At 39.4% G+C, this 20,448-nt stretch overlaps 2 protein-coding genes across 2 annotated transcripts; both read right to left on the bottom strand.

Annotated features, from left to right (window-relative positions):
• Window positions 1–14,979: 14,979 nt before the first annotated feature.
• Window positions 14,980–15,402, bottom strand: LOC138890411 (uncharacterized). The gene has a single exon (XM_070173794.1). The coding sequence runs from the start codon at window positions 15,400–15,402 to the stop codon at window positions 14,980–14,982; it is 423 nt and encodes a 140-aa protein (XP_070029895.1).
• A 4,009-nt stretch (window positions 15,403–19,411) lies between these two features.
• Window positions 19,412–20,224, bottom strand: LOC138890412 (uncharacterized). Its single transcript, XM_070173795.1, has one exon. It carries the CDS (start codon window positions 20,222–20,224, stop codon window positions 19,412–19,414), a length of 813 nt encoding a protein of 270 aa, XP_070029896.1.
• Between the last annotated feature and the right edge of the window lie 224 nt (window positions 20,225–20,448).

Here is a 20,448-nt window from a genome sequence, read left to right on the forward strand (position 1 = left end):
GCCTTATTTTGGGATTTAATATTATGATTAAGACCTAGTTCTATTATTTAATTGCTTAAAATGAATTGGCAGTGTGTCGGCTAACCTTATCTTCACGAGAGGCGCCATCATGACCGGGTCTGAGTTTGGGTTCGTGACACGTTTGATGAATATTAAAGTAACCAGAAGATATCTGTATTCTGTTACTCTGCAAGGGGTTTCTTGTTATGTTGAGTTTAACATCGAAGACGATTAAACTCTAACAGAGTTTTTGAAGACTCTGTATGAACACCGGGAACTTTTTGTGATAAAAATGTTGGAAATATACGTCAAGGCTGAAGACATTCGCAATAATGAGATTCCGCAAAGTAGGGATATTACTCAATCATTGGGTGCTTATTTTGAGCAGATTTAGCCGAACAGATTCCGGGTGAAAGAGTTTGGCCTGATCTAAACTTATCTCCATGGGCGAATGAGGAGCGAGGAAATAATTTCTCTACAAGTTTACATAATCCACAAGCCGAGTGGTAAACTTTAATTTTCCTTTGTGTTAAAATATTTATTTTTATGTATTAAATTTGTATTAACACTCATATATTCCCTAGGGGGTGCTGGCTAGATATGAATTTTATAAGTTATGAACCAACGACCAGTTGGAATATGCCTATCTTTGGTGTGTTGGATAATGGTGGTCCATCCAGGAGTCATCATCAACAGGATAATATGCATCATGGGATATCAACACATTATGATTTGTAAGTGAAGTGATAAAGCTTATATGTAAAGTTTGGATGAATTTGAGAAACTCATTATTTTATTGGTTGTGTAGTGAAAACGAGCAACTTGAAGGTCCTGTCCTTACTCAATTGCCCAAAGATGACATATTTAATAGGGATCTGGTAGATGCGTAGAGTCAGGAAGATAATAATGATTACGACAACAATGCTGATGAGTCTAGAGATGACACACCCTTCCCTGATGAGGGTGATAATGATGAAGATGAGAATGTTGAACCTGATTTGACGAGGGAGTATGCTCCACCTCCCGTTAGACCAAGAGTGTACGAGTCCTATGTGCCATTTCATTCAAGGCGAATTCCCTACCTTGATCAGTTGCCAAGTATGCTGGATATAGATGCCCTCACAAGGGATCTTGATGAAATTCAGATAGTAATGTAGGATGAATCTAGAGCAGCGGTGATGTCAAAGGACATGTTTTTTGCTGATAAAGTGCGCCTAAGTAGGGCGGTGGGAATGTACAACATAAAAGAGTGTCGTGAGATCGTGGTTCATGAGTCATCTCTGGAAGTATACAAGGTTATTTGTCGTAGATTGTTTCAAGGTTGTAATTGGATGTTGCATATGAGGAAGCTGAAAACAAATATGTGGGTTGTGGGCAAATACATTGGCACCCACAATTGTGAAATGGACACATTCAGTGGGAATTATTTTAACTTGAATGTTGACTTGATTGCTCGTCTTGATTCCACACATTGAAGCATCCATAAGATACAAGATCAAAGAGTGTATAACATCTGTCCTCCAGGTATATGGATATACCATTACCAAAAGAAAGGCATTTCTCGGGCGCAAACGTACGTTTGAAATTGTTTATGGTAACTGGGATAAGTCATTTGCCTCTCTACCCAGGTGCATGGCCGCATTGCAATATTTAACCCCAGGAATGTTGTTGAACGGAAGCTTGAGCAGAGTCCGGGAATAAGAGAACACATATTTAAATATGTGTTTTAGGCATTTAAACCAGCCATTGATGGTTTTGTGCATTGTCGGTCGGTAATATCCGTAGACGGCACTCATGTCTATGGGAAGTATGATATTAAGTTGTTGATCGATATTGCAGTAGATGCTATGGAAGTATATTTCCCCTAGCATTTGTGCCAATGAAAGCTAAGAGACATGGTCATTATTTTTGAATCACTTGAACAAGCATGTTGTCAGACAGCGTTCAGGTATTTGTCTAATATCTGATCGGCATAGCGGTATTTTAAGTTTTGTACAGAATTTGCGTGCATGGTAGGAACCATATGCTTACCACCATTACTGTGATACGCACTTGAAGGCCAACTTCCAAAGGGCTTATGCGAACAAGGACTTGCATGATTTAATGAGGACGGCTACAATATCACCTAGAGTGTAAATTCAGGAGGAGAATAGAATTGATCAGGTAGGAAGACCAAGGATCCTATAGTTGGTTGATGCGACATGAGGTTGACAAGTGGACTTTGCATGCAGATGTTGGCAGAAGATGGGGAATTCTGACTACAAATGTGTCAGAGTCTTTCAATGAGTTATTGAAGTCTACACGTGGATTGCCTATCACTGCCATGGTGTGGATGTCATTCAAGCAGATGGTGGAGAGGTTTGTTGAACGATCTAGAGGTGCATCGTCATTGAGAAATACAGGAAGCGAGCACAGTGGCAATCATTTTTGCAGTATTGCAATGAGCGAAATATTTTTGAAGTTCGCACTACTATTCATCACAAATGGGGGAATAATACACACACCATCAATAAAGCTAGAAGGTTATGCTCCTATGGACAATGGTCCATCTATCATATGATGTGCTCACATGCCATGAAGTGCTTTCAACATACAGGTTTCGTGGCAACGAGGTACGTTAATAAAGAATATAGTATTGCTGCATACTTAAACACCTATGGTGGACAGTTGCAGCCAGTGAGTGCTAAGCATTATTGGCTGCTGGAACCATTTAAAATAGTGTATAACAAGGATTAGGTATATTAACGACAAGTGCAAAAAATAACGCATATACGGAACTAAATAGGTGTTGGTGATACCATTTATGCGCATAAATGTGGCATATGTCCCAAACAGGACACGACTGCCGTAAATGTCCTTCATCTGGTTTGGGTAGCGGTGGTAATTCAGCTTCAGGTGGAAATTCATCCAATGTGCCCAATTATCAAGGATACACGCAGTCTTTTATTGTAGTAATTTGTTGTAATAAATGTATGTAAATGTTCAGCTTGCAAAATGTATAAAATAAAATTATGTTTACAATGGGGTTAAATATAATTGATATTTAGCATTAATACTTCAATACAACAATTTAACATACACCCCAAGAAAAAAATTGTCATTCGCTATTATTGTCGTTGTCTGGCACTATTTCATTGTCACTATCTTCATCTTCTTCGTCAACATCGCGTACGCACCCTTCGAGACCGAGGGCATCGTAATCTAGGCCCCAGTTGACACACATTTCTCGTATTTCATCGTTATTATCAATAAGTCCACTTGCTTAATTTCTACTATAATACGAAACTCCTACGTCCAACGTTTGTGGTAAAAACTAAGGTAGTATCTCCCACTCGACAACTGTTGAGAAAATATGATAATCATTGTCTCTATGCAATTTTTTATTTTCTAATTAATCCCAATATTGGTCCTATATTCCTTCTAGGTAGTTAAGATCATCCCTTGTATGATGAACAGCTAGTGCCTTTTCCATCTCTAGAATCTCCTTCATCAAATGCCAAATCACTTTTGGTTCATATTTTTGTGTGTTTGTTTGGAAGGTTGTAGACAGTGCTTGTGGCACAATAAGCCCATGCCAGCGACATAGTACTTCATAATCACAACGTTTTGAGTAAAGGGGAACCCATTGTAGTTTTTTGCCCCAAATTCGCATACCTTCAGGCTTTGTAGAATGGGATTTGCCCTCAATAATGTGCCATGCAACTTTGAGATTAGTGTGTATATTGATAGGCTTATTTTCCAAGGGATGCAGAACACCATACCACTTGTCATCAACCAAATCAGTATAGCAACCTAGCATATTTTTTTCAAGGTAGGGATCGATAGTGTTAAGAGGTGTCCCATGGGGATCTGTTGAACTACCTTCACCCTTTTGCCTCTTCTTGAACTACTTATTAAATATTAGTGGCATTTTTGAAATGGATGTTGTAATGTTTCTTCAAATGGACTTTGAATACAGATCTCTTGGTTCAGTTTAGGAAGTTGTCTTATATCCTAAAGAATCATTATCATGTGAAAACATAGCGTGCCACCAATATGTGTTATGTATATTGTCTTGTCAACCTGAAAAAGCTGCCGTTCTGGGAAAGCTATCTTGTACCTTAAATAATCATTATCACGCGAAACATAGCGCGCCACCAATATACGTTATGTATAGTATCTTGTCAACCTAAAAAGGCTGTCGCTCTAGAAAAGTTGTCTTGTACCCTAAAGAATCATTATCATGAGAAATATAGCGTGCCACCAATATGCGTTATGTGTAGTGTCTTGTCGACCTGAAAAGGATGTCGTTCTGAAAAAGCTATATTGTACCTAAAGAATCATTATCACGCGAAACATAGCGCGCCACCAATATGCATTATGTGTATTTTCTTATCAACCTGAAAAAGATGTCGTTCTAGAAAAGTTGTCTTGTACCCTAAAGAATCATTATCACACGAAACATAGTGCGCCACCAATATCCATTATGTGTATTAGCTTTCTATAAAAGCCTCATGCATTTTAGTTATTATTTGCGCTTAACGAAAAAAATAGAAAAACTTTCTATTAATTTTTCATTTGTCTTGGATTACGAAATTTCTAGACGTAATAACGTATCAAGGTGTTATTATGGTAAACGTGCGATTTTGAAGCCATGTCAGTCAAATTTCAATCTGGGACGAAAATCAATATGGATTTGAAGAATGGTATGATGAACCCATTAACTAGGAATACTACAAATCATGTTTGCTAAATATTTGGAATATGGCCGGTGAATACGAACTCCAAATCTTTAAACTACAAGAACAACTTGCGATAGTGAAGGAGAAACTAAAAGAGGCAGAAGAAGAAAAATAGGTTGGAAGAGAAATTTAAGTGATTGAAGCACAGAATAATGGGGATAGTGACTGTACAAACACATGGATGTATTGAGTATAGTATTTTATCTTTATGTTGTACGTGTCATGTCTTATCTTTAATTGTACCGAATTTAAATTATGTTAAGTTGTCTTTTTTTGTGTTCTAATATTAAACTAATAAATAACCCGAGAAATAAAAACACATGTGCAAATTATGTAAAATATAAATAATGTTGCTATTATGTATTTAATGTCATATATACAAATAAAAATAGATGTCAATGTGTCCCACAACCTGTATGCTTTAAAGCATTGGCTGGCCAGAGGCGCATCCCATCCCGTCCGGCTACGCTATTAGGATCATCCTCATCACGTCACCTCTTTATCGGAGGATGCGTTGCAGCATGATCTTTGGTAAGGCTGACAAACTCGGTAGAAGCAGCCGTTGGGCCAGAAGTAACCTATAGAACAATAAGATATTTCAGTACATGAAATATAAATTACTAGTGTACATGTTTGCTAAAAATATTTAATGGTAATACCATGGTCTCGGCAGGCTCCTGAATAAAATCATCCATCTCTGGCATGTTAGTATCGCACAAAGTGGCCTCCGTGATGGGCGATGATGATGTCTTTAAAAAAAATAAAAACACTTAGATACTGATGACTAATAAATGAGATAAAACAAACCAAAATAATAGTAATACAAACAAACCTGCGCCTGTGAAAGATCCTCAGTATCGCTCGATGATAAGTCATAACTTAGTCGGCGCCCATTATGTACATCTCATTGTCAGACGATCATCAGCAACCGTCGATGGCCCTAGGGAATAAGGAAAATGTTGATCCTACTCCTATCGCATAATGGTCGTGCCTGTGATCAACAATGGAGCTGAAAGGGTCACCTACAAAGTCCCTGAAAGTTGAATGACGGCATATCATAATGAGCATCGTGTGGCTCAGGGTGGTCACCCGGTTTATCATCTTTAATATTCTCAACAGGTGCCTTAACGCCCCCTTGCTGGGGACCCCGTCCTCACCTACCACCATGACATCATGGGACACCCCTTCCTCTCTAGCCACGCCTGCCACGTCTACTGCGTTCAGGCTCCACTGGTGGCCCATGATAGTACTCTTATGGTGGCACATAAGCAGCCTTGTATCCTAAGCGCTCATCATCTCGAGCATGCCTCAATGTTCGGGCAGCCAAATCTATAACCTGCTGGCCATATTTGTGCAAAGCTGCCGCTTACTCGCTAGTATGTTGTAGCATTTGCAGTCCCAACTGGTAGAGCAAATGGAAGCCAATATCCTGCATAGCATGTAAAATATTAATTACGGAAGGATAGGCTAACGTTATAAGTAAGTATAACAAATAACATACCAGTGCTTTATGCCTCTCGGCGTATGGAATGTACCAACCATCAGCGCGATGAACGAGATTCCCAACGAGAAGTCAGGTAATGCTATGATACAAGCCCATATACTCATGCTCACCATTTGTACGCTAAGGTGGAGGGGGTGGCGGAATCAGGTCATACTTATGGTCCTAAATCTCAATTTGTGCCTCTAGCTAGGTCACGTATGTCTAATCAACACTGGAACAATCATCCCGCTGGTAATGTGTCCTAAGCCAAGCGATCGGAGTAGGTAATAGCTATGGTCAACCAAACTAGCAAAGCACTCGCTCGGTGGCATGATGCTCGACAATATCACGACATATTATTGGGATGAAAGAGCTCCACATAGCTTGGCTGGGGGAGAATAATCGGGCAAACCAGCTATAAGCGTGTCGCTGTATGGCCTCCATAAGAACTATTAATTAAACACAAGAACCGTGAGTAAACGCAACACATATAAAGCCAGGCCAAGTAAACTTAAGTATACATGTACTTGCGCGCAAATCCAACAAATCCCTGTAATAGGGTAGATAATGTCGAGCCTCGACCTCGCATCCGTAGCCTCGCCTATCAACCCACCTCCTAGCTAAAAGGAGAAACGGCGGAGGTGGTGCATCCGAAGCGATGGGTGGTAGAGGTGGCTGGAACTGCAAGAACCGCTCCTAGGCCCAAACCTAATATAGATCGTGGACATAAAATTTAAGGTATTTTTTTCTATGTATTTTGTAATCATGAAAAGAATTGAATATGTTTTAACCTGCAACAACGGTAAAAATCTGGCAATGTCTCTCTGGGTGCCCATGCACACTCGGGACATCTGCCTATACAGGTAGCCTAGAACAGCTACACCTCAGCTGTAACTAGATAAATCATCTAGCCGCTCAAGACGATGTAGAAATATCAAGCTAACTAGGTTTCCCTAAGTGTTTGGGAACAATACACCACCAAACATCAGCAGCAACAACAATCTCGTGTGCCGGTTGTCGCGCCCCTTTTTCTCGCGAAATTGGGTTTCGACATGGAAAACTCTTTTAAAGGAAGGTAGAGTGTTAAAAGAGAAGAGTCGCCACCTAATGATTCTTAAGGTGCGTTAGGGCACCTATTTTCAAGTGACTCGGGTTTGACTAGTTTGCATCACCAAAGATTGGGTAAGGGATTAAAATTACCTCAAAGAGAAGGTATTAGGCACTCTTCGAGGTCCACAATTGTGGGTCCCCGGCCAAATTTGAATTACATGAATTAGTCAGATAAACAAAGATAGAAAAAGCAAGAAGTTTGGGAAGTTTTATTATCAAAACACTTGACTCATAGATAAATAGGAATAAGATGGGGGTCCTAAGTTTTTTAGACTAAAGGATCACCCCGTGCAACATAAATAATACTTCGTAAATCCCTCAAGAGGTATTACTCATACTATTCACCAGGCACAGACTATCATCTTTTGCTACCCATTTACTATCTTTAAGTTATTACCTAAAGCGCACTAGCTGATTCTAAATCGTGCCTCAGGTGTGCACTACCCGTCCCATTCCTATGGTCCATGACGCATTGGACCTTTACTTTTGGTGGTTCTAGACTTGACTTTGGCTGCTCAGAAAATGTCAAAACTAGGCGACATACAAAACATGTTGGACTTCACATATAGGCAGCTAAAGGCTCAAGTTAGCCTCCACAATTAGACAACAAATGCACGCAAACAGATTCCTACGTTAAGCATTAGGCAGTATCGGAACTGAGGGAAATTGAAGTCGTTAAGCCCATGGACGTGGCTTTTACGTGATCTAATTCAGATATGCAGGCCATTTTTAGACCTATGATTTCTAAGTTACCAGTTTGTGATTACCTGATATTGCATATTAAAGATTTTATATTAATAAATCTATAGGCATGATCTCTAAGTGGTTACACAGTAAGGGATATTAAAACTTATTGGAAACGCTCAAAATTACTTATACTTCCTAATAATCGCGTGGATAAACAATGAAACAGCGTTTAAAGAGTCCAGTATTAGTGCCTTATAGCGAGTAGTGATGTCCTATAGGCATGATTTCTAAAGATTGGTAATTTGAACTGATTTCATATATATTTAGCTCCTATAGGACGGCTTTCTAGATGGACAGTATGATGCAATAGTGAATTAAGTAGTTAAAATCCTATAGGCATGATATCTATTGAGCATGGTGCAGATTGAAGGGATGTTATTAGCATTTATTCTCTATAGGCATGTTATCTAGCTACACATAACAGTAGACACAAGAATAGATAAAGCACTGATGCTTCGATAGGATTCTAGTTACGTGAGTGTATGATTCCCCTAATGACATGATCTCTAATAGTGCACAAAGAGCCTTAAATAATACACATAGCAGGTTGGACAGCAAATAGATCACATAAATCCTATAGTCATGCTTTCTATCCCTTTTCATGCAAGTATTAAGATATACCCATTTTTCAATTTCACTAACACCCCCAATTGTTTATTACAGAATTATTACAGGCCTAATAATAAATGTAATTATAAAAGTGGTACAAGCAATAATAGTAGGCCCAAGACAGGCCCAAAGAGATACCCAGCACTGCCAGGCCTTCAACTAAACTCTTTTATCCACCAATTAGCACGTCCGGATCTCAACAGGGACTATATCCATCCATATAGCCCAGAAAACATAGAAGAACTCAAACCAAACAGACATGGATTGATCATAGGATCCAAATATTGAAAACAAGTCAATTTGGACATTCAGTAGACAGAAAGAAGAACAAAATTTAGTGTTAGAGATAACTCAGATCTCAATAGTAAGGAAAATGGCCAAATAACCTCAAGACCTAGAGTGTCAGAGTTCACAAGGGTCTCAAATGGACCCCAAGCAGTGCTCACACTAGGGGGTCAATAGAGATAGACTTAGTAGCCTTGGCTTTCAGCCGGCCAAGAGTTATAGGTTCAGAGTAGCATAGGTAATCAATGAGAGTAAGAGAATAGTGGTCAAATAGTAGGGTTTGAAGAGGTATATTTGCATTTCAGAATCAAATATTGCAGAGGTGATTACACAATGAACATACCAGCAAAAAAAACTCAAAAGACATGTGGATATCACAAATTCACACTTAGCATATTGGGGAAGAGGACGTTTGGGGGAAGCAGGGAGATTATGACTTCTAGGATTACAAGACTAATATACAAAAGTGCACTATGCCAAAAGAGTACTAACTTAACAGGTTCAAAGGCTAAGGGTCAAATTACGCTGAGCACCAAAAGTTAAACAGAACAACTCACACCAATAAGGCAAGATAATGTCACACATTATAGGGAAACACAAATTAAGAAGCTATTCTAAAAAGTCCCAACTAACTTCTAGGAAGTACAGAGTTGGGCAAGCTAAAGACATACTAAGTGATGAAAATAATCATAGGAGCAAATCATATATAGGGGGAAGGTCTTAACATAGATTAGGACACATTATAGATACAACTCAATCACTATAGAGACCTAGGTCAAGGCAGGAAACAAACTGATGTCATATGACCAATGTAAACATTCAAAGTATCAATCATATTAGGCTAAACGAATTTCAAACAATCTAAACTGTTCGAATTAAGCATAAGCACATTTCAGAACTGGCCATTTAGCCATAAGCAAGTGCTAAAGAGGTTTAGATCACAAAACACATTTGATATCAACAAGGTTGCACATAGAGATAGTCTAGATACACATTAGGTTATGAAATCTTAGAGGTGTGAGTATGCAAATCATGAACACAGGAGAATGAATATTGCAAAGGTTATAGAACTCACCAATTACTGATTGACAAATAGATAAACAAGAAAGAACAGAATCCACAACACTCTGGATGTCAACGAAGAGCAGTATAACTCAGGACCTTAATGCATCAAAGTTCCCAAAGGCTTCAGAGGAACCTAGGGCAGTGCTCGCACCAATGAAGGTCAAAAATAAAATTCTGGTGGCCTTAACTTTCAGTCGGCCAAGAGCCAAAGTGTAGAAGAAGAGAATAAGAGAATAACAGAGTGAAAACCTTTAGTTTTTTAGTGAAACTTAATGATTAAAGTCTATCCCAAAAGGAAATGGGGAGGGATTTATATAGTATAGAAATCGAACATGTAAACATGGAAAACAAACTATTCAAACACAAATAAGAAAAGATATACTAAAATCAATTAGAATTGATTTTTAGGCATAAAACAAAGAGGTTCAGTAAATCAACAGGGAATAAAAATTATCACACAAATAATACTAAAAATAAAGAAATACATAAGATTAAACAGAGAATCGGAAAATATCATACCAATAATCATTTAGAGTCAGATTTTAGGGCAAAATAAAGTAGAAAATAGGGAAACAAGGCAGATAAAACAGAAATAAGGAAAAGAATATTCAAACACGGAAAAGGAAAAGTATCAATCAAGAATCAATAAGAAATAAAGGGAAATTTCAAACTCTAGTTCGAAAAGGAAGCATGAATAATCGAAGATCTCACTGAATCGGACCATATAGAGTGCATATAGACAAAATATCATCTAATTTTCAAGGATTGAAGGTGGTGGAAGCCCATTTATGTACTGGTACTTGACAAAATTGGGGCAGGTACCGTATAACATCATAATCTTGTAGATAATAACGAGGTAACACATAAAAGGCAAGAAAATCATGGAAGGAATCCATGATCGAGACGGATTTGGAGAAGATTGAGAGGGCGACTAGGGTTTTCTTGAGGGTGGGGAGGGGGGAATGTTTGAGGGCGACTGCTGAAGAGAAATGGAGATTAGAGTTTGGGTGAGGGGATATAAGGAGAGTGAGGGGAAGTGTTGTGAGCCGTTGATCAATTTTGATCAATGGCTGAGATTTAAACAGGCTAGGTCAGTTTTTTGGACTGAGTTGGGGTATTAGGTCATTTGGGCTAATGAGGTTATTGGGATAGGGATCTATTTGGACCTTAATGGTCCGAAATTAATCCCAATTCCCAAATTTTAAAATGGAAAATTAAGGGAAAACAATTTAAATAAAAATAGTTAAATAAGATATAAAAATGTTATTTATGCAAATTAATACTTTAAAACACTAGTAGAAGATTATAAAAATGTAAGATATTATTTGACCTTGAAAAAAATGACAAATGCAATACAGTTGTAAAATATATAGGCTATTATTGCAAGATTGTGCAAATAGCCTAAAAATAATAATGTAATTATATAAAAATTAAGTAAAAATATATGAAACCTGTATTATGGATGCAAATGATAATTTAGGTAATTAAGTCATCACAAGATTATTTAAAGGAGTAATTAATAATTATTCAGTTATTTAAATACATGAAAATCAATTTTAAAGCTCTAAAAATTATAAAAAATGCCTGTATAAATTTTTAAACTAAATAATGATGCAAAATGATGTTTTGAAAGTGTATATATATATATATATATATATATATATATTATTTGAGAAAATATAAGGACAAAATTGGGTATCAACAGCTGCCTCTCTTTACCCGAGAATGATGAAAGATTTATCGGGTAAAGAAAATGATGACCAATTTTGGCCAAATTGAGTTAGGAATGATGTAATTTAAAAAATATAGGTCGAACCCTAGTTCCTAAGTTTCCTATATATCCCTGGTGTTATGGGAATTAGGTCGTGTGTAGTTCTGGATCCAACGGTGAAAGAAACCGACGGAGTTGTTGTAAGAATGGCCGTATATTTTGGAAAGGGTTCTTTTGGGTAGGACAGTATCAGATGAATTTATATGGAGTCATCAATGTGAATATGAAACGTTACGGATGTGTTATCGAGTAAATATCTGAATGGTCATAGAGTAAAACAGGGTGGTGGTCGGTTATGTTTGAAACAATTGCTGGATGTGAATTTTATGAAAGGAAACCGGAGCGAAGATTGCTCCCGTTTGAAGAACGCTTACTTCCTGGATTACCTACAAAACTTAAAACACGGTACATGTGAATATATATGGGTTATTGCGAGAATGTAAACATTATGCAAATTCCCTTTGGACCATGAAGGTTGTCTTTGGACGGTGAGGATGATGTCCTCAGACCATGACGTCCTGGGACATGGAGCATATGACAAGGGATTCGCAGGCCATGCAATGATGTCCTCAGGCCATGAGGATGGTGCCTCTGGACTATGACGCCTTTGAATAATGATGTGCCCTTTTTAGAGATCCTCAGGCCATGGAATGGTGTCTTCTAGCTATGAGGATGATGCCTTCGGACTATGACGCCTTTGGACAAGATGGCGATATTTCAGCCCATAAAATGCAAGGATGCGGCAATACTTGATTGTTTGATGAAGAAGATAGGCAGTGCTTAGCCATATGTAGAAGAGGGGCAATGCTTAGCCTCATGCAGGAAGGGCGACAATGCTTAGTCTCATGCAGGAATAGAAGACAATGCTTAGTCTCATGCAGGGAAAGGTAGTGCTTAGCCTTATGTAATTAGGGAGGCAATGCTTAGCCTCATGCAGAGAGGGAGACAATGCTTAATCTCATGTAGGGAAAGGCAGTGCTTAGCCTTATACAATTAGGAAGGCAATGCTTGGCCTCATGCAAAGAGGGAGACAATGTTTAGTCTCATGTAGAAATAAGAGACAAGGCTTAGTCTCATGCAGTGAAAGACCACTGCTTAGCCTTATGTAATTAGGGAGGCAATGCTTAGCCTCATGCAAAGAGGAGGCAATGCTTAGTCTCATGCAGGAATAGGAGACAGTGCTTAGTCTCATGCAGGGAAAGGCAGTGCTTAGCCTTATGCAATTAGAGAGGCGATGCTTAGCCTCATGCAAAGAGGAGACAAGGCTTAGTCTCGATGTAGAGAAAGGCAGTGCTTAGCCTTATGCAATTAGGGAGGCAATGCTTAGCCTCATGCAAGGAAGAGACAATGCTTAGTCTCAATGCAAAAAAAAGGCAGTCAATGGGAGAGTAAGGTATTTCTTAGCTGAGGATGTTTGTGCTAGATAATTTGTTGTCTTGAAGGTAGTGTCTTGATGTATCTGCGAGTATCGTTGTCTAATTGTGCCTGCATTCAAAGAAAAATTGTAAGTTCTGTAGGGGAAGGTTGGTTCGCGCTTTCGTTTTCTGCTTTGCCTGTGCTCCTATCTTGAAATCCTATTAGAGTTACCCTGGGTAACATCTGGCTGCCATAGAAATAAAGTTTTCGAAAAATATGCATGCATTTGATAAATATAGTTGTTTAAAAAATATATTAGTATGCGATATCTAGTAAATTAGATGAACCAATGACTGTGACATATTTTAGAGACATCATGACCTCCTTGTTTTAGAATTTTGACGGTCCTACTCAAAATTCTGCCCCAGTTTGAAAGCGATTCTTTGACTGTTCTTCGTATGACGAAATCGACTGGACTTGCTTCAAAATTTTGAGAGTCCTCCTCAAAATTTTGCCCTAGTTTCTGACCATGGCAAAATGAAGATTTTATTAAGATGTGACCGAACCCACAGGGCTGCCTACGTATCAACTCTTAAACGGGAATCAGGTCAAGCATAGTTCAGTTACATCAAGTGAAGAAATGTAAACAATCTAAACATAGTATCTCTTGACTGCGTCTGAGTTGATAGGTTTTAGCCAAATTTCTCGTCCATTTCTGCAAGTATGAGTGTTGCTCCTATTAGTACTCGATGAACCATGTAAGGACCGTGCCAGTTGGGTGAAAACTTCCCTTTGGCTTCATCCTGATGTGGGAAGATTCACTTCAGCACCAACTTCCTCAGTGTGAACTATCTAGGTCTGACCCTTTTGTTGAAAGCTTTGGACATTCTGTTCTGATAAAGTAGACCATGGCATACCACATTCATTCTTTTCCCGTTAATGAGAGCCAGTTGTTCATAGCGACTCCGTATTTATTCTGCATCACTGAGTTCAGCTTCTTGTATAATTCTTAAAGAAGGAATTTCGACTTCGGCGGGAATGACAGTTTCAGTACCGTAGACCAGCAAGCATGGGGTTGCCCCGGTTGATCTGCAAACTGTGGTAGGATATCCCAATAAGGCAAATGGTAATTTCTCGTGCCATTGCTTGTGATTGTCTACCATCTTTCTCGGTATTTTCTTGATGCTCTTGTTGGCGGCCTCCACTACTCCATTCATTTGAGGCCTGTATGCTGTGGAATTCTTGTGCTTGATCTTGAAGGTGTCACACATAGATTTCATTAAGTCATTATTGAGGTTGGCAGTGTTGTCGGTGATGATGGATTTTGTCACCACGAATAGGCAAACAACACGACCTCTAACAAAATCTGCGATGACTTTCTTAGTTACAACTTTGTAAGATGCGACTTTAAACCATTTTGTGAAATAGTCTATGGCCACCAGAATATATCTATGTCCATTTGAAGTAGCAGGTTCGATTGGACCAATAACATCCATGCCCCAAGCGGAGAAAGGCCAGGGTGCGTTTATTGCATTGTGTTCACTTGGTGGCACTCGTATCATATCAGCATGTACTTGGCATTGGTGACACTTTTGGACATACCTGATGTAGTATGTTTCCATAGTCATCCAAAAATATCCTGCTCTTAATATCTTCTTAGCTAAGACGAAGCCATTCATGTGTGGTCTGCAGGTTCCGGCATGTATCTCTTCGAGCAATTTGGATGTTTCCTTGGCGACGACACATCGTAACAACCCCAGATCTGGGGTCCTCCTGTACATAATTCCTCCACTTTGGAAGTAGTGGTTGGATAACCTTCGAAGTGTGCATTTCTAAGTATGATTTGTGTGCTCCGGGTATTCTCCTTTTGTTAGATATTCTTTGATGTCGTGGAACCATGGATTTTCATCGGTTTCTTCTTCGACATGAGCAAAATAAGCCAGCTGACTTTGGATTCCTACTGGGATAGGGTCGATGAAATTCTTGTATGGGTGTTGTATCATGGAAGATAAAGTAGCCAATGCATCGGTGAACTCATTCTGAATCCTTGGAACATGTTTGAATTCTATCTTTATGAATCTCTTCATAAATTCTTGTACATAGTGCAAATATGGCAATATCTTGGTATTCTTTGTAGCCCATTCTCCTAGAACCTGATGTACCAAAAAGCCTGAATCACCAATTACCAGTAGTTCCTGAACGTTCATGTCAATGGCTAACCTGAGTCCTAAGATGCAGGCCTCGTATTCTGCCATATTATTGGTACACGAGAATCTGATCTTTGCGGATACTGGATAGTGTTGACCTATTTATGATACTAAGACAACTCCAATACCCACTCCTTTGAATTTCGCAGCTCCATCGGAAAACATTCTCCAACCATTATATGTTTTGGTGATATCTTCTCCTATGAACGATACCTCTTCATCGGGGAAATACATTTTCAGAGGCTCATATTCTCCACCTACGGGATTTTCTGCAAGATGATCCGCCAATGTTTGCCCTTTGACTGTCTTCTGAGTTATGTAGATGATGTCGAACTTACTTAGTAGTATTTGCCATTTTGCTAACTTCCCTGTAGGCATGGGTTTCTGAAAAATGTATTTTAAAGGATCCATTCTTGATATGAGATACGTGGTGTAGGCAAAGAAATAATGCCTCAACTTTTGAGCTATCCATGTTAAAGTGCAGCATGTACGTTCCAGCAAAGAATATCGTGCTTCATATGGCGTGAACTCTTACTCAGATAATATATGGTCTGCTCCTTTCTTCTGGTATCGTTGTGTTATCCTAAGACACAGTCGAAAGCCACATCTAGTACAGATAGGTAGAGTAAAAAAGGTCTCCCAGGTTCTGGTAAGACCAGGACTGGTGGTTTGGACAAATATTCTTTGATTTTGTCAAAGGCTTTCTGGCATTCTTCAGTCCAGCTTGTTGCAGCATCTTTCTTTAACATTTTGAAAATCGGTTCACAGATGATAGTTGATTGTGCTATGAAACAGTTGATATAGTTGAGATGCCCTAAAAAATTCATCACATCTTTCTTGCTCTTTGGAGGTGTCAAGTCTTGGATAGCTTTGACGGGTCTTGTTCAATCCCTTGGCGACTGACGATGAAGCCTAGCAATTTTCTGGCAGGGACTCCGAAGGCACACTTTGCAGGATTCAGTTTCAAATTGTACCTTCGAAGCCAATTAAAGAATTTCCTCAAGTATGCTATATGACATGTGCTTCTTCTGGATTTGACGATAACGTCATCCACGTACACCTCTATTTCTTTATGAATAATGTCATGGAAAATGATCGTCATGGCTCTCATGTAAGTAGCTTCAGCATTCTTCAGGACAAACAGCATCATTTTATAGCAATACATCCCCCTACGGAGTGATAAAAGCTGTCTTTTCCATATCCTCTTCATCCATCCAGATTTGATAATATCCTGCGAAGCAATCCATAAAAGACTAGAGCTCATGCTTGGCACAGTTGTCAATCGGTATGTGTATATTGGGCAACAGGAAATCGTTTTTGAGACTTGCTCTATTTAAATCCTGATAATCGACACATACTTTAACCTTCCCGTCCTTCTTCAGAACCGGTATAATGTTGGCTAACCAGGTTAGATATTCAACCACACTGAGAACCTTGGCTTTGATTTTCTTAGTAACTTCCTCTTTTATCTTCAAACTCATATCTGGCTTGAATTTTCTGAGCTTCTATTTCACTGGCGGGCACATGGTATCGGTGGGTAACTTGTGAGCCACTATGGGTGTGCTCAGATTAGTCGTATCATCATAAGACTATGCAAAGATATCTTCATATCTTTTAGGAATTGAATGTACTCTTCTTTCTCGGATGGTGACAGGTGAATACTTATATGTGTTTCCTTGACTGTTTTGGAATCTCCTAAGTTAATTGTCTCGGTTTTGTCCAATTTGGACTTAGGCTTGTTTTCAAAAAATTTATCTCTCTGACAATTTCCTCAGGTATTACATCGTCTTCCATATCCTCTAAATCATTGTCCTTATGTTGCGTTGCCTCATTACATGTCACGATCGCAGGTTAATCGGGATAAGTAATAATAACGCTGCATATAAAAATGTAAAAGATAATAACAAATACTAAAAATATAAATTCATTAGACAAATCTTGAGAACATCAAAAGAAGTACGACTCGATGGCCCGAGCGGTTATTTCATAACAAAATACGTTTAAAACAAAATACTGAAAATGTCTTAAATGCTCAAAATTGCTTTTTAAAAATAAATTGTGCTAATTGCCAGGCTACCCAGGAACTCGATAGGCCCGTGACAGTGCAGCAGTCCAATTCCTGAGAATAGTTCCTTTCTCCATGGTCTGAATGGTAAGGTCTCCCTCCTCCTCCTCCTCCTCAACTATCATACTGCAGTCCATGTCTTCATCATCCAGAAATAGATTCTTTAGGCCAGCTAAAGCTTCTTCTTCTTCTTCAGATCCCCATATCACGTTAGTTTGTTGAAATGTCTGGTGCAAATGCAGTATTGGCTGCTCAAGAGGGAAATAACGACCACGCTATGGCAGCAACCAATCATTATACTCCTACCAGGTTTACTTATATCCCAGCCCAAAGGTTGTGTCGTGACGCTTTAGCTGTATTGGTTTAGTGATACCCTGGAGATTCTTACCGAGACCCTTGTCAGGTTCATATCCTGTCCATTCCAATATGCTTTCTATCTTGCGGCTCCACCATTTATCTTTCTCAATTGCATTTACACGCTCAATGCGATGATATGTTTCTCCACCCAACTTCCTTCTATTCTCGATGACCAGAATAGTCTGATTGGTATAAATGGGATTACTCCCATCTCCATGGATGATCACTTCCTGATGATTCCATTTAAACTTCACAGCCTGGTGCAGAGTGGAAGCTACAACCCCAGCGGCATGTATCCAAGGTCGTCCCAACAGCAGGTTGTATGTTGCAGTTATATCCAGCACTTGAAACTCGACATCAAACCAGGTCGGGCCCATTTGTAGACTGAGGTTGATCTCTCCAATTGTGGCCCTTTGAGACCCATCAAATGCTTTCACATTCAAAATTCCTGCTTGTATCTCATACAGACCTTTACCCAACCTCTTCAGAGTGATTAGCAGACATATGTTGAGACTTGAACCCCCACCTATCAGGACCCTGGCGATGAATATGTCCTCAAATTGCACCATGATATTCAATGCCCTATTTTGGTTTAGTCCTTCCGGTGGCAGATCATCTTCATGAAAAGTGATTTTGTGGCTTTACAACACTTGCCCTACCATGTTGGCTATTTCCTTACTAGTAATGTTATTGGGTATATAGGCTTCATTCAACACCTTCATCAAGGCATTCCTGTGTGCCTCGGAGTTTTGTAGTAGTTATAAAATGGATATTGAGCAAGGGTTTTGTTCATATGATCAACCATAGGATATTCTCTTGTTTGCACCTTTCTCCAAAGGTCATCTAGGCCAGTCTCTCAATGACAGGCAGCTTAGAGGTAGCTTATTTGCTTGTTTCTCCCAAATTTTTGGGTGTATAAACCCTACCGATTCTGGTCATACCCTGCGCTGCACCTGCTTCCTCCATATTTTTTACTTTACTTCTTGCTTCTGCAGCATAGTCCCAGGGTATAAAATTGGACTTAAAGGACGGTGTAGGTACTACCGTCACTGTGAAGGGTGTGCTCACTTCCACCTCAAACGGAGTTAGCGCAGCTGAGGGTGTTGTTACTTCGACCTCAAATAGAGTAAGTATGTCTATCTCGACTTCAATCGTTGTTTGAATCTGCACTATAATGGGTGTGAGGGTGACTGGAGATGTTTTAGGATAACCCCCCCTCCCGAATGAGTCCAATTGACCCTTTCGAATCCCATTCTTCGTCAGTCTCTATCACATTCACTCCCTTACCTCTGTGATTTGGGAGAGTATTGTTAAAGACATTAGGTGAAGCCTCTTTTGCCTGTATAATTTTGGTGTCAATCAACATCTGGATCTTATCTTTCAAAGTGCGACATTCATCAATAGTATGACCTTTCATGCCCGAGTGGTAGGCACATGTCTTGTTTGGATTAATCCACTGGGAGGAATTTTCCATAGCAATAGCGATAATGGGAGTGACATAACCGACTGCCTTCAGTCTCTTGTACAGTTGATCTATGGGTTCAGCAATTGGGGTGTATTGTTTGGGCAGTCTGCGGTCGAAATTTGGTCTAGGTTTTTTGTAGTTTTGGCGGGCTGGTGGTGAGTGGTAGTATGCTAGCTGGGTGTTATATATGTGATAAGTGGCGGCAGCTTGTTGGTATCTGGGTGTGAAGGCCGATATGTAGGTAGGGGTGTTTGGTATGTGAGAGAAGACTTTGGACCTTGGGTCACCATCACCGCCCTTACTTCCTTCTTTTTGGAAATACCACCTGACTGCAAGGCTTTGTTTGTAGCCTGGAGTGCTTCAAAATTTGTCACCATCCCGCTCTTAATCCCTTCTTCTATTCTTTCTCCCAATTTGATGATATCAGAGAACTTATGGTTTTCAATAACCATCAACCTTTCATAGTATTGCAGATCCTGATCTTTGACGAAGAACTTATTCATCCATTCTTCTTCTAGTGCTAGCCTTACCTTTGCGGCTTCAAACCTCCACCGAGTAGCATACGCGCAGAAAGTTTCAATTGGCTTATTCTTATGATTTTGAATGTAGAAAACATCTGGTGCATTTTTCGTGTTAAACCTGAACCGGTCCGTAAAATCTGACGTCATGCTCACCCAACTAACCCATTTCTTTGGGTTCTGACTGATGTACCAAGATAGGGCGTCTCCAGTGAGACTCCTCATGAACAACTTCATACGAATTCTTTCATCCTTTCCAACCCCTACAAGCTTGTCACAATACGTTCTCAAATGCATTTTTGGATCACCTGTTCCATCAAATATCTCAAACTTAGGAGGTTTGTAGCCTTCCAACAATTCTACATCTGGCTGAATACACAAATCATCATAATTCAGACCCTCAATGCCTTTGCCACCTTCGACGCTTTGAACTTTGCTATTAAGCTTCTTGAGTTCTTCCACCATGTTCTTGATGAGCAGGTCCTTCTCGACGGATTCAGGTATGTATAAGGTTTGTTGTGGAGTAAGGTTTCCACATATATGGGATTGCTTTGATGGACTCTAGGAATCTGGGCATAGTGGTGGTCATTGATTGAGATTTGGGGATCAGGAGTAGGTTGTGGTGCGTTTTGAGGAGTATGGTAGGTGGTGGTTTGTGGATGCTGGGTTGGATGGTGATGATGTTGTAG

This window comes from Nicotiana sylvestris, chromosome 4 (genome assembly GCF_000393655.2).
Source record: "Nicotiana sylvestris chromosome 4, ASM39365v2, whole genome shotgun sequence".
In the NCBI taxonomy this organism is placed as follows: Eukaryota; Viridiplantae; Streptophyta; class Magnoliopsida; order Solanales; family Solanaceae; genus Nicotiana; species Nicotiana sylvestris.

What these genes read in the sequence shown, in the direction of transcription:
- LOC138890411 (XM_070173794.1), bottom strand. Translation starts at nt 15,402, where the DNA reads ATGGCAGAATACGAGGCCTGCATCTTAGGACTCAGGTTAGCCATTGAC.
- LOC138890412 (XM_070173795.1), bottom strand. Translation starts at nt 20,224, where the DNA reads ATGGTGGAAGAACTCAAGAAGCTTAATAGCAAAGTTCAAAGCGTCGAA.